Source organism: Nannospalax galili, unplaced genomic scaffold (assembly GCF_000622305.1).
Source record: "Nannospalax galili isolate Female #2095 unplaced genomic scaffold, S.galili_v1.0 scaffold10, whole genome shotgun sequence".
NCBI classification, from domain to species: Eukaryota; Metazoa; Chordata; class Mammalia; order Rodentia; family Spalacidae; genus Nannospalax; species Nannospalax galili.
In genome coordinates this window covers 12,458,756-12,472,283 of record NW_008331140.1, presented here as the reverse complement: position 1 = coordinate 12,472,283, position 13,528 = coordinate 12,458,756, and the positions used below count along the sequence as shown (strand labels likewise).

Below are 13,528 nucleotides of genomic sequence, written 5' to 3'. Positions count from 1 at the left end.
AAGGTTTCAATAGTGTATGTACTCAATTATTTATATTAGAACATTTGATAGAAACATGAATTACTTTATTTTATCTTATAATAGTTATGAATATAATATTCAAGAATTCTGATGAGTCATATCAGTTGGGGCTGGAAAGATGGCTCAGCAATTAAGAACAATACTTGTTCTTGCAGAGGACCCAAGTTCGGTTCCCAGAACCCACAAGGTGGCTGACAACCATCCCTAGCTCCATTTCCAGGGGATCCACGCCCTCTTCTGACCTCCATGAGCACTGTACGCATGTGGTGTACCTATATACATGCAGGCAAAACACTCATATACATAAAGTAAAAAAATAAATGTTATATACCATTTAATATATATTTATCTGTAAGTTTCCAATCCTCTTTCTATATTTGACACTGTCACATCATAGTAGAGAGTCTATTTTAAAAGATTATGTGTATTCAGGATGAAACCTAGACATTGTAGAAAAGAGATTTTCAGGTATAGAGAACAAGTTGTTCTTTAAGCTCCCAGTATCTGGCAGCTCTTTTCAGTAGCAACAGAGCAGATTGTAAAGCTGGTTCTTAGATATTTGATCTTTTTCCCTTACATGCAAGCTAGCAAGAATTGCTTGCACCTTAGTCAAGCAAACTTAAAGGAGAGCTGAGCTACATGTTTCTCAATGTAATGTCATCAGATAGTTAATAAAAATGGGAATGGAAAAGGTTTAGGTTACACAAATCAAAAAGTTCTGGATGACTAAATTGCATGCTTGTAATAAATATTAAGGAAGACATTTCTTGTAATACAGGAACTTCTATCCTAAGATATGCTAGTTCCTTGGTTTAAGAAAATCATATCATGGTAGACAGCATGAAATACTAGAACAGACATTGTAACTAACATCCTTTACCTAACTTTTGTAGAAATTTGTTCAAAACCTCTGCTAAGCAAGTGTGCCCTTGTGATACAAGGCAATGCCCTGAATGTCCTGCCTTTGAGCAATAAAATGGAGTTGCATACAAAACAGAAAAATTCTCAGAGTAGGACATAATGATTCAATTGCTATATGGTTATTAGCAGGGTGAAATTGGGAAATAAACGCTCGACTTTTCTGTCCCTGAAGTGTATGTTTTAACTAAGAACATGTAATGGATAAAATATATATCCTCTGAATAAGAAGAAATGGACAAATACTCTGACCTCTGACTTTAATAGCTGAAGAAAGAAATGTCCATGAGTCGTGGCAAAGATTATATCCAGACCTGTATGTTTTCAGTACAGGTGCCTTGTACACTGGAATCCTTCTTGTCCGGTAAACTTTTACTCTGCTCCCCCTGCCCCCAGGATAAAGACAGTGTCTTCCCCAGCCCTGGATTGAATCATACCATTCAGCAGCATTCAGACTGTAAAGAAACCTTTGCCATGATATCCAAGATCATTAGCATACTTAAACCTATCATTCAACTGCGTAAAGGTGTCTTACCCATGGCCAAATGATCCCACCACCATTACAACAATCATCCCATGGAAAATCTAGGTAGTGTATACTTGCAGTTGCATAGTCAAAATTAAAAGGCTATGAAAAGCTTATATTCTTAAACTCCAGTATTGAGACACTGTAAGTTCATTCATGCTCCACTCCCTTGATTTGGATTTGAATGGCCTTTAACTAAACATATCAGAGAACATTAGAAAGTTTCCTTAAATGAGCAATTGTCACCAGTTTAGATGTGGTTCATAGGAGTCCAGAAGCACCTGATTTCTTATTTCTGATGGAAAGTGGGTGACCAAATCACATGCACACAGGCAAACATGTCACATCTGCAGGCAAAAACAATCCTAAATAATAAAGTCTCTTTCTTTCACAAAGAATTAAATTGTTCCTTTGAAGGAAAAGCAAACCCAACCCAAGAAGAGATTCCAGAAGGCACTGGAACTAATTACTTAATCCAACACTTTGAGGGGCACACATTCTTGGGAGCAAAGCTCTGCTATGCTGCCTGGCGACTGTGGGGTCCTTAGGCTGTGTTTTCAGATTAATTGTGAGACTGTGAAGAGGATGTATATGCAGCTCCACGAGAAGTGAAGGTACAGCGGCTCTGGACTTGACAGCGGTTTCTCCGATCCACTTCCAATCCCTGCTTGAGTCTTCCTACCAAGAAGAAGATACACTGGCACATCCATCTACCCAGTTTGAGATCCTAACTCCACAACCTACCAGCCCAGAAAGCTTGCGTTGCACTCCCTTATGTTTTTTCAGTGGTGTCACCGGAGAGCAAAAATCCCAGATACATGTCTCTGGATCTGGTTAAGTAATATTTGCACTTTCTTTTGAAAAGTGGCCCCTCGTGGGCAATTATTTCGCATGTCTTAGAGTTTTACAATTTAATGTAAAACAGTAACCTTGTGTCTCCTTCTCTTTTTCCTCCGGCCTATCTGGAGCCCCAGTCCAACCAACCCCCAACCCCTCCTCCCCATCAGACTCTGAAGTGTCACTCACAGTGCTTTTTTATGTTTCAACAGTTTCCAAAACAAACAGTGGAGGTTGTGACCGGCTGGGTATTCACTCAGTTGGATGCAACAGTATCTCCCAATTGCACAGGCCCGGGCCCCTTTGGCGGCAGGTCTGCTTCCTAAAACGCTGGGCTTTGCCAATCTCTGCGCTCAGTCAGGTCCCCAATCAAGGATTTGAGGACTGATGGTATGGTATGCACACTTACCCTGGGCGGGAGGAGAATAGAAAAGGGAAAGGATACTTCAGAGGATTTCGACTCCAGTTTTATCTTCCTCCCCTTTCATTTTGTCTCTTTAAAGAAAAATATATACATATATAAAAAAGACACACACCGATAATTCTTGTTGTTAGAGTACTGATCCAAAAATTGGTTTTCGAATTTAGGATATTTTTTTCTCCCGGGATTTTCCTCTCTTGCCTCTCATCTGCGCCCTCCCTCTCCCCCTCCCAAACGGCTCAGGTTGAAACTTTTTTGCGCTCATTCACTTCTCCCCCTCCAGGGATGGCTCTGAGCTCTCGAGCGCACGCCTTCTCTGTGGAGGCCTTGATGGGGAGACCCAGCAAAAGAAAATCTCAAGACCCAAGTGAGGAGATGCAGCCTGAGCTGCAGGAGAAACAGAGCCTAGAGAAGGATGAGGAGGTGCGGAGCGGATTTGCAGGGGAGAGCGAGCAGCCGGGTGAGTACCCTCATGAAATCCCCTTACTCTGAGCCGTTCGCCGGGGCTGGCTAGATCTGTTCTTCCTCAGGCTCGCTACACAGTGGGAGGGCTGCTGTCTCTACTCCAGGATGTCCTGGCCCAGCTCTCCCAACTCTGTGGGTCGCAAAACACCTTAGTCACCTGACCTTAGGAAAAATTTCAGACAGTCTGAATCCTGCTACAAAGGCTGTGGTTCCTTGGCAAGGAAAGGGAGGGTCCCACATATTTTTGGAGGACTGAGGCTCACAGACCACTTACAAAACCCTAACAGCCAGATTTGACTGTTCCTCTCAGTAGGAAGCAGGGTGTGCCCCACCCCCACCCTCCCCGCTTCCCTAGGGGATCTTGCTTTATATGCAAACTTCGGGCTGGTAGGTTGGAGAGTGTGAAAGTTCAAGCCCTTCCTGGCATGAAAATTGGGGACGTTTCTCCCTTAAGAGAGGATAGGAGCTCTTGTGGGAGCTTAGGGACCAGACTAAGCTACAAAGTTCATACTGGGAAAGACCCATCCAAGATAGGTTCCTGAGAAGAGATTGTATGCAACCTGCGAAACTGTCAAACCTGAGCATCTGTGTGTCTATGCAGGAAAGCGATCCAAGACGGAATCCTCAAAAACTGCTTCCTCTGGCTCTGGCAGCGATGACAACGACCGGGAAAGTCTACAACAGAAAAATGTTATCCAAGTAGAGCTTCAAGGATCCGACCTGTGGAAGAGATTCCACGACATCGGGACCGAGATGATCATTACCAAGGCTGGCAGGTTTGTCTAGAACAGAGATTTTCAGGAGGCACACACAGTAGGGTTAATGTGGATACTCTAGTTTTGAACTGTGGAACTCCTCCCTCTCCCCACTTCTTGGCAGATATTAGAAAGCCACAAGCCACACAATCTATTGTGCTAAAAGTATCTACCTTCAGCAAACTCTTCCTTTCTTCCTTTCTGGTCCATGTTACTCCAAGAACTCACTCTTCCAAATCCTGATTGTGCAGTGCGTGCAAAAATTCAGACCTGCAGGGGTAGGCAAGTACCAGATGTCTCTCCAGCATCTTAAGTGATTGAAATCTAGCAAACACAAGCAGAAAATACTCCTTACAGTACTCCAGCATACTGTCCCTGGCTAGGACACTGGGAAGTCAGTCTTTCCACATGGATGCCATTTGGTGTGGGGAAGTCTCTCCATAGCAACTAGGCAATTTTTGGTTTTGAACCTTCTTAATTTCAACATTTCCTAAATCTACCTCACAGACACTTGTTCTGAAAATGCAGGGGAGGAGTAAATCCTTTTCTGTACCACCTTCTCTCTTATTATTTTTAAAAAGTATTTATTTTTTTATTTTTCTTTTATGTGTATGAGTATATTGCCTGTATGTGTATAAGTGCACCAGTGTCCTGTAATGCCCTCAGAGTTAGAAGAAGATGTTGTGCTCCCTGGAACTGGAGTTACAGACAGTTGTTAGCCAAAATGTGAGTATTGGGAATCGAACCCAAGTCCTCTGCAAGAGCAGGTGGTGCTTTTAACTCCTGAGCCATCTCTCCAGCCCCTCTTTTATAATTTTTAATATGGTATGAGAGAGTACAAGTGAGCACCTGTCATTAAAAAAATGTGCTCTGCTAAGAAATATCAAATGATTCATCAACTATGTTTTCCTGTGAAACAAATGCCATTCTCTGAACCTGTTGTGAAAAAAGAAAGGGGCTGTATTTGTCCCTGACTTATCCTCCTTCAAAACAGCGCTAGTATCTTCCAAGTCAGACTCTGTTTTTATTCCAAGCCCCTATTTTGTTTCCCACAGGAGAATGTTCCCCTGTGTACGGATCAAGGTGAAGGGGTTGGACCCAGCAAAGCAGTACTGTGTGGTCATGGACGTGGTGCCAGTTGATTCCAAACGCTATAGGTAACTTGGTCAAAATGAGGATATTCTGATTTACATTGCTAAAGCCAGAACAGTGGGTAGGCTTAAAAATCTACCCCAGGATGAGGATAAAGATTCAGAGCATCAGGCCTGCAACCTGACATCTGACAGCACTATTTTTAAAAGTGTCCCTGGTGGGGAGAGAGGATTGCTAACCTTTGGCTGATGGTTGAATTTTCTCATTCAAATCTGGGTTCCAAGTGAAGGAAGAGACGGTCTCCCCCGGAAGGTGGTGTCAATTCACTCCCCCTTGTGTGCAGAGGCCTTTAATCCCATTCCCTGTTCTTGCCTTAGATGTGTAAATTTCAGAGGGTTTCTGCTATAGCGTCCTGGAGAGAAGCAGTTCAATTAAAAAAAATAATAAGTAGGGAGAAATGCCCTAGGCTCAAAGATGACCTTGGCTCCTGGGAATACCCTGAAATCCCGGCAGGTTCCCCCAAAGACGTCATGATTTGCCGCAAAGCTAGTGGCAGGATCCGTGGGTCAGGTCTGTTTTTCTGCCCGGTCTGTTGCCTCTTTTTTAGATTTTTGCCTGAAGGATGGCAAGGTCCCAGAGGGGACCTGGGTCCTTTTATCCTTTTCTCTTTAAGTCCTTGACTAGACAGGACTAAGTGGAGATCTAGTAGGACGTTTTGAAGTAGCAGCCCAGAACCACTGATGTGCTGGTGCTTTGACTCAGGGTCTTTGTGGATGGAAAGTCAGCCTTGAGCTTGTGTTACCTGGTCCTTGGAGAGAGCCTGCCTAGTGCCATTGCTGTTCCTGAAGGCTAGGAGAAGGTGTAATTCACCAACCTATAAGAGCCAGGGCCAGCAAACCACCGAACCAGCTGCTTGCTGTTCGCGATGAAGCTGGCTTAGGGAAAGTGGAGCAAAACTGACAGTTTGAGATTGGAAATACTTCGAAAATTCAGTTCGGAGGCCGCACGGGGCGGGGTTCCTTTGGGGTTTTCTGATGTGAAGTTTAATTGGTGAAAGGGTTTCGTGGCAAGAATGGGCTTCCCGGATGACTGGCTACAGTGGGCTGGCCAGACGCAATGCTCAGCCCTCTGCTTCTTCCCTCCCGCTTCTCGCTGTCCTTCGTGGATTTTTAGGCATCATTGCAGTGGTAATATGAGTTAGATTAATTCCTGTTGCAGTTTCTGTGAGGAAATACAAGCCAGACTCAGAAGTCCTGTGCTTTTTACTCTCCAGGACACTTCATCGCATTTTGCTGGCTCGTGGTTGTTTAGTGGGTTTTTGTTGTTGTTTGTTGTTGCTGTTGTTATTTGTTTATTTATTTTTATTTTAATTTTTGCCCTCAAACCCTCTTTGGAAATCAAGTTGAATCTTCTGTTTGCTAGCCTTTGGGATAAACCGGTAATCTTTGGAGAGGCTCTAAGCTGAAAAACTCCAAATACTTCTCCTTTGAATTAGCCAAGCCTAATGCTACACCCTACGCCTGTATTTTCAGGTATGTGTATCACAGCTCACAGTGGATGGTAGCTGGGAATACTGACCATTCATGCATCACTCCCAGACTGTATATCCACCCGGACTCGCCTTGCTCGGGTGAAAGCTGGATGCGGCAAATCATCACCTTTGATCGGGTGAAACTCACCAACAATGAGCTGGATGACAAGGGCCATGTGAGTAAACACTATCTTTCTCCTTGAGGAGGTAAAGGTTAATCTTAATTTTAAGTTTTGTGTTGCTTGGAAACTACTCTCTGTATCTGTAAATTAAAGTGGCTCCTCCAACACCTGAGAGTGCTGGACTGTGGGGTGTGAATGGGTTGGTTGAGGCCCCAGAGGCCCCAAAGAACCCTAAGAGACCAGTTTAAACTAGACTGTCCAGCTGAGGAGAGTGGGAGGGAACACCTCAGGGCTTTCAGGCAATTTGGTTTCCCAGGCAACACTGAACTTTTGCTTTGCCTGTAGTCCACACGTTAGTGGGACATTTGATGGACCCCTTTGATGTGATGTGGTGAGTGGAAGCAAGCCAGGGAAAGGAGAACTCAGGCTGGAAATCTCCATAATCTGTTCCCATAGCAGTCAGTTCCTGCCTGTTTACAAGTTTCATGGATCTAGATCCTTCTTCCTAGGGATACTCCTGCCTCTGGCCTGCCCAGTCTAGTCTAGTGCCAGCCACAATAGGAGAGAAGGAAACTACCAGGATTAGGAGGTGGGGAAGAGCAGATTTCTGACCATTACTGCCCAGGGAATTTCCATTAGGTGATCAGATAGATTCCCATGACAATTCCATAAGACATGGTCATCCACATTTAGAAGCAGGAAAGGCCCGAATGTGAATGTGCAATTTGCTGCATAGTGTTGCTGTGGCCCCTTGCTCTGGAAAAATCTTCAGCCGTGAGGACCTCTGCTGGGGGCCAAAGCCCACAGCAAAGTCCATTTATGTGGTTATCTGAGACTCTCAGCCTTATCTTTATCTAGTTTTGGGGGTGTGCCTTAACTGGGGTTGGTCATGAACAGGGAATGTTGTTGGGGAGAAGTCAGTTTCTCAGGCTGTATTTAACCATTTCTTCCCTAGATCATTCTACAGTCCATGCATAAATACAAGCCACGAGTGCATGTGCTGGAGCAAGACAGCACAATTGACCTGTCCCAGATTCAGTCCCTTCCCACCGAAGGGGTTAACACGTTTTCCTTTGAAGAAACTGAATTCACCACAGTGACCGCTTACCAAAATCAGCAGGTAAAGCTGACTAGACCCCAGGAAATGGGAGTGGTCCCACAGATGCTAGCACTGTACGGATTACATTTTAAACAATGGGGATAATATTATGGATTTACTTCATTGTTATCTAGAGAAGTTTGATAACAAGTTATGTGATGCTTGTGTTAGACAGATGAACAGAGCAAAAGGGACCAGCAAGTAATGAGATAATCATCTTAAATTTGACTTCCCTATATGCTTACATCTATTTAAAGTACTACATAATTAAGGGACCATTGTTGAAAGCATGAGTCGGACTTCCTTTTTGTCTTCCTTTTGAATTTATAGATTACCAAACTGAAAATAGACCGAAATCCTTTTGCTAAAGGATTTAGAGATCCAGGAAGAAACAGGTAAGTAAAATAGCAATCATACTTAATATTTATGTAGCCATTTTAATATCAAAATCAGGTAGGTAGAATAACAGTCATACAATGTGTTTAGATAGCTCTTTTCTAAATATCAAAGATGAGGTAACTGTGGATCAGAGACGCTGAAGCTCTAACTCTGAATAGTAGGTTGCTGGAAAGAAACCACATGTTTTGTGTCCCAAACCATGCCTTCTTCCATTGTCTCTCCTGCCCAATGTTAGCATACTATATAGTCTAGAATTGTGAGGAATTACAGAAATTTCCTCAGGTTCTAGTGACAAACGGAAACAGTAATTCAGACAGTTACTCATAAAAATAAGTTTATATGAATAATTCGTTTCCACAAAATGCTTCCTGGAATTGCTGAAAATTTGCTCTCTTTTTTAGGGGTGTATTGGATGGGATTTTAGAAACCTACCCGTGGAGGCCTTCTTTCACTATGGATTTTAAAACCTTTGGTACAGACCCACAAAGTAAGGAAACTTGTGATTATCAGCTTTATTTCTACATATTAATGTGATAAACACAGGCAGAACTCTTGTACCAAATACTACATGAGGGGATAAGGATATGCCAGGGAATGTGTGCTCACAGTTCATTGATTATGTATTTATTCTAGTGGGGAAATAAGGATTGAAATCAGAGGAGAGCTGGCCCAAAGGAAGACAGTAAAGCTGAGATAATGGAGGACTTCCTGGTATCTCTCTTGTGCAATTATCTCACACCCTTATCTTGTCATCTCACATGGATTCTTCAGCATCTCTTCCCCTTATTTGTAGGAACTATTGGATTTCTGGCCTATTTTTGGCCTGATCTTCAAATACATTAGCTACATATATTAATATTTTTGTTGCAGGAGAAATTTTTATCATGTGTTTAAATGATTTCATTTAAAAGTTACCATCACTTAGTTCTAATTTATCTTTTTTACTTTGTGGAAAAGTAAATATTGGAAATAACACTAAGATATCACAACTAATTTATTCTCACGTATGCTTTGCTCTTATTTTCAGACTCTAAAAACTCATTGAACATTTAGTACAAGATAACAATGTATTGCAGAGTCTATAATATGTAAGACACAATGTATGATAAGCATGTTACAGGATCTAAAAAGAAATAAAATGCAAGTGTAATGCTATATATTCACATACAGGAACTGGCACATTAATACTTGAAGGTAAACTGCAGGTAAAACATAAATACTATGAACAGAAAATAATTATTAAGGAGATATGATTAATAAGGCAACAAAGGAACTCACAGGCCATGTAAAAATACAGCATGGGCTAAATCTGGTGAGGATATGACATAATTTGCATACTTTTAAATTTTTACAATGCTTTTAACTTACATATTAAAAAATTGAGTGTTAGTATTGGGGGTACCATTTCATGTTTTTATACATGTATATGTTGATGTTTTTATACATGTGAATTTTTTAAAACGTTTAAACCTACTCAATTATATTTATCTCCTTAAGAATTCATCACTTCCATATAATAACCATAATAATAATAATTTGTCCAAAATTGCAATGCATTATTACACTTAATCAGGCAGTACATTGCCTGATTAAAGCATCATCATAATTAGATAATGTATAACTTTATTCAAATATTTATCTATAAATGGAATATATTATTTGTAAGAAGCATGAAATGTTCTCCATTCATCTTTCCATTAAAGCTGCTTGTCTTTGAAAATGAACTCAACATTACATTTATGGAACAAATTATCCTACTGTGCAATAATAGCACTTGTGACTTCTCGCTAGTGTGTAATTATAACTCAGAATCCAATGATTGGCATTTCTTTGTCCCCATTTTATACCCGTCTTGCTTAGTATCTAGTAGCCACCATTGTCTTATCAACTTCTATGAGATCAACTTTTATATTCCACATGAGTGAAATCATACAGGACTTCCCTTTCTGTGTCACAGTTCCTTTAATTTCCATAAATATTAAAAACATTTTCAAGGTGTTTGCTCTCTGGCAGTACATTGCCTGATTAAAGCATCATCATCATAATTAGATAATGTATAACTTTATTCAAATATTTATCTATAAATGGAATATATTATTTGTAAGAAGCATGAAATGTTCTCCATTCATCTTTACTCCATTAAAGCTGCTTGTCTTTGAAAATGAACTCAACATTACATTTATGGAACAAATCATCAACATTACACTTAGGCTCAGTTTTACCTGATGCCATAACAACTAATTGAAATTTGAATAAATTAAGTCTAATTATTTGTAGAAATGATGTGGTTTAAAGAGCTGCATAGAAAATCATGAACAGTTATTTTACAAAATCAATATAACTGACAGCGTTTAGGCAACATGCCTTTAAAATATCCAAGTCAACACAATGCACACGCATTTAAAAATAGAGGAAAGTAATCATTATTTGATCATTTAAAATAATTTCCTTTATGATTTAAGATGTCCAGAATGCACTCAAATTGGAAAGGAGTACCACATTTTAAAGTGACTGTTGAATGTTTAATTACAGATGACATTTGCTACTCTGCTGATGACAGACTAGGCTATATCTACATATGCAAAATATTTAAGAAAATTAACAACATAAAATGACAATATTACTAATGTAACCTCACAACTTCATCAAGTCCAGTCAAACACAGTTATTTGATTGAATTTAAACATTTACAAAAATAAAGTCCAGAGTCTAGGTTGTCCTGAAACATATACATATTCTTAATTTTGGTAGCCGTTAAGCAATAAAAGACTTCTGCAGGGCATCTTATGAACACTTTTCTTCTCATCCTAATGTTTCTGAACTTGAAGCAGTGCTGTCGTTTCTGATATAAAAAACCACAGAAGTCTCTCCATATATGATTTTTATAGGAGAAAAAGTACTAATGGTTATAGATTCTTTTTTCACTTATGTGCAGAAAACTTTTTTCTTTTACACTTAATTTTAATAGTGAAGCTGTCTATAAAATCCCAAACAACAAAACACTTTGTTCAATGTAAAGCTCGAAAAGCAAAGAATTAGTTTTTACTTGTAATGTGTTATTGTCTGAGTCACATAACTGAACTTCTTTAATTGTTGGATAATATGTAAACTACCTAGTAAAGTCCTTGAATGTAGTGAGTGTTCAGTTCAGGATATGCTACATAGCAGGACTGCTAAAAGTTGTAGTGGTGCCAGCAGTATACTCTGCTTCAGTCAGAGGAATAAACATCTCTCCCCAAGCTAAAGCAACTCTAAACTTGCAAGGAAAACTAATCTAAGAATGAAATAAAAATGGTAATGGTATATTTACTGGTTCAGCAGGAAACTCATGTTCATTGTTCATTGCCCTACTTGTCATTCACAGGCGGCAGCAGTGGCTCATCTCCAGTGACCTCTAGTGGAGGAGCTCCCTCTCCTTTGAACTCCTTACTGTCTCCATCATGTTCTCCACCTATGTTTCACATACCTACAAGCTCCCGTGGAATGATCTGTCCAGAGGCATACCTGCACAATATCAACCTGCCCTTTTGCTACAAGTTTTGCCCAACTAATTTTTGGCGACAGCAGCCTTTTGTCTTACCTACTCCTGAAAGCCTAGCAAACTCCAACAATTCTCAGTATTTACCCCCACTCATGATGGAAATGCCCATGTTATCTTCCAGCGCTGTCACTAGTTCAAACAGTGCTTCACCTGAAAACTTCAATGGACAGTCTCTACAAGCCTCTCATTCTGCCAATCAAATGCTGTGTGGATTACAGACACCTGGAAACATTTTCCAGCCAAAACCCATTGCCCCAGAAGCACTTGGTTGCTCTTTTCATCCCCCACATGGCTATTATAGGTACAACTTCTCTATGCCATCTAGACTGGCAAATGCTGCCAACCATCCCGTTGGAAATGACAACAGTCAAATTCCTTTCAAAGAAGGCACATGTAATCATTCTAATTGGTATCCAGCAATCAACCATTGCCTTTAATGGGACAACAGTCACATTTTAAAACAATTACATGTAAGCACCTGTTTTATTTTTAACAAAAGATCAACATTTCTTTAAAATGCTTGTACTATACTGCATTGCTTTGTTATGCATTTAGAGTAAGTCATCAAATATTCATTCTTTATAGTGTCAAATGTGACCAGTAAGAATCTGATATTACAATGGCCATGAACATCAAAATAAGATACTTAATAAATACTACTTGATGATATAGACCATCAGTGATAATTGATGCCCAGTGACTAGGTTTCCAATTATAGCATTGTCAGCTTATCATACAACTTGCCTTTTACCTATTACCAATGAGAAAGGAATATGGTTGTAATTCCTCTAAAACCAGTGAAACTATTTCAGTCTTATCTATGAAGATGGGATTCACTATAAATATCTATCAAGCAATTATGAAAGAAATTTGATTTATACTCTGCTGTTGAAGGAAATGCTAACTTTAATTTTGAAGACTACGCAGGGACACAAATCTCCAAATATTTTTTATTAGTCTTTGTAGCCTGAGTGCTATTTAACTATGAAGCAGTGCAAAGATCAAATACAAAGTAAACCATCCAAATTAAATTTGATCTTTATTTTCTTTTATTTTTAGATGAGTCCAAGATGAAGTCTATTAGCATATTCTTTAAAACACCCTGGTGATTTTTACACAGTTTACCAAAACAAGTTATTTTGTTTGATCCAAAAACTGAAATTACTATTTGAAGAGTAAGAATATATTTGAGCTCATAAATATGGACATTTCATTACATTCGTAGAATTTAATTGTAATCTCGTGTCACAGTCATGGTAAATTAAATTGGACAAAAGGTTAAAAGAGGAAAACTTTTATTTTAATATGTAATTACACTAGCAATGATAATTAATAAAAAGATGCTAAAGCTTAAATGCTAAAAGTCTAACATTTATTTTAAACTATTATGTACAAAATTTTAAAAATTGTCATTTCCCACTTTTAATTGAAGTAGTATCCAAGGGAAAACATTCATAAAAATTAGAATTGGAAGAAACCTCAGGAGGTCCAGCAAGTAGCCCCTTTTTCTCAGAGTAAATCGTTCATCTGCAGAAATCTGTTAACACCATTAAATCATGCACATAAACATTTTATGTCCTTTCCATAACTCCTCAATTAGATGTTGCAGACCTCATGAAAGCTGATAAATCGTGACTATGGTTATGGAAAAATCTAGGAGTTTCTCCATTTTTAACTGCCTCAACCAAATGCTAATTTGCTTTAAAAGCCCTTAAAAAATTCAAAAGAACTTGGTTAGAAAACTTGTGAAGTGGTTAGCAAATAAAAGCAGTCAATTATACTGCCCAAGTCCCAAATTATA

General features: G+C 39.5%; 1 protein-coding gene across 1 annotated transcript; it reads left to right on the top strand.

Moving 5' to 3' along the window:
* The first annotated feature begins 2,972 nt into the window (after positions 1-2,972).
* On the top strand, positions 2,973-12,164 carry Tbx22 (T-box transcription factor 22). The gene is made up of 8 exons (XM_008823078.2): positions 2,973-3,183; positions 3,790-3,964; positions 4,999-5,100; positions 6,568-6,742; positions 7,644-7,808; positions 8,118-8,182; positions 8,588-8,673; positions 11,551-12,164. The coding sequence occupies exons 1-8, from the start codon at positions 3,009-3,011 to the stop codon at positions 12,162-12,164; spliced, it is 1,557 nt and encodes a 518-aa protein (XP_008821300.1). The 5' UTR covers positions 2,973-3,008.
* The last annotated feature ends 1,364 nt before the right edge of the window (positions 12,165-13,528 follow it).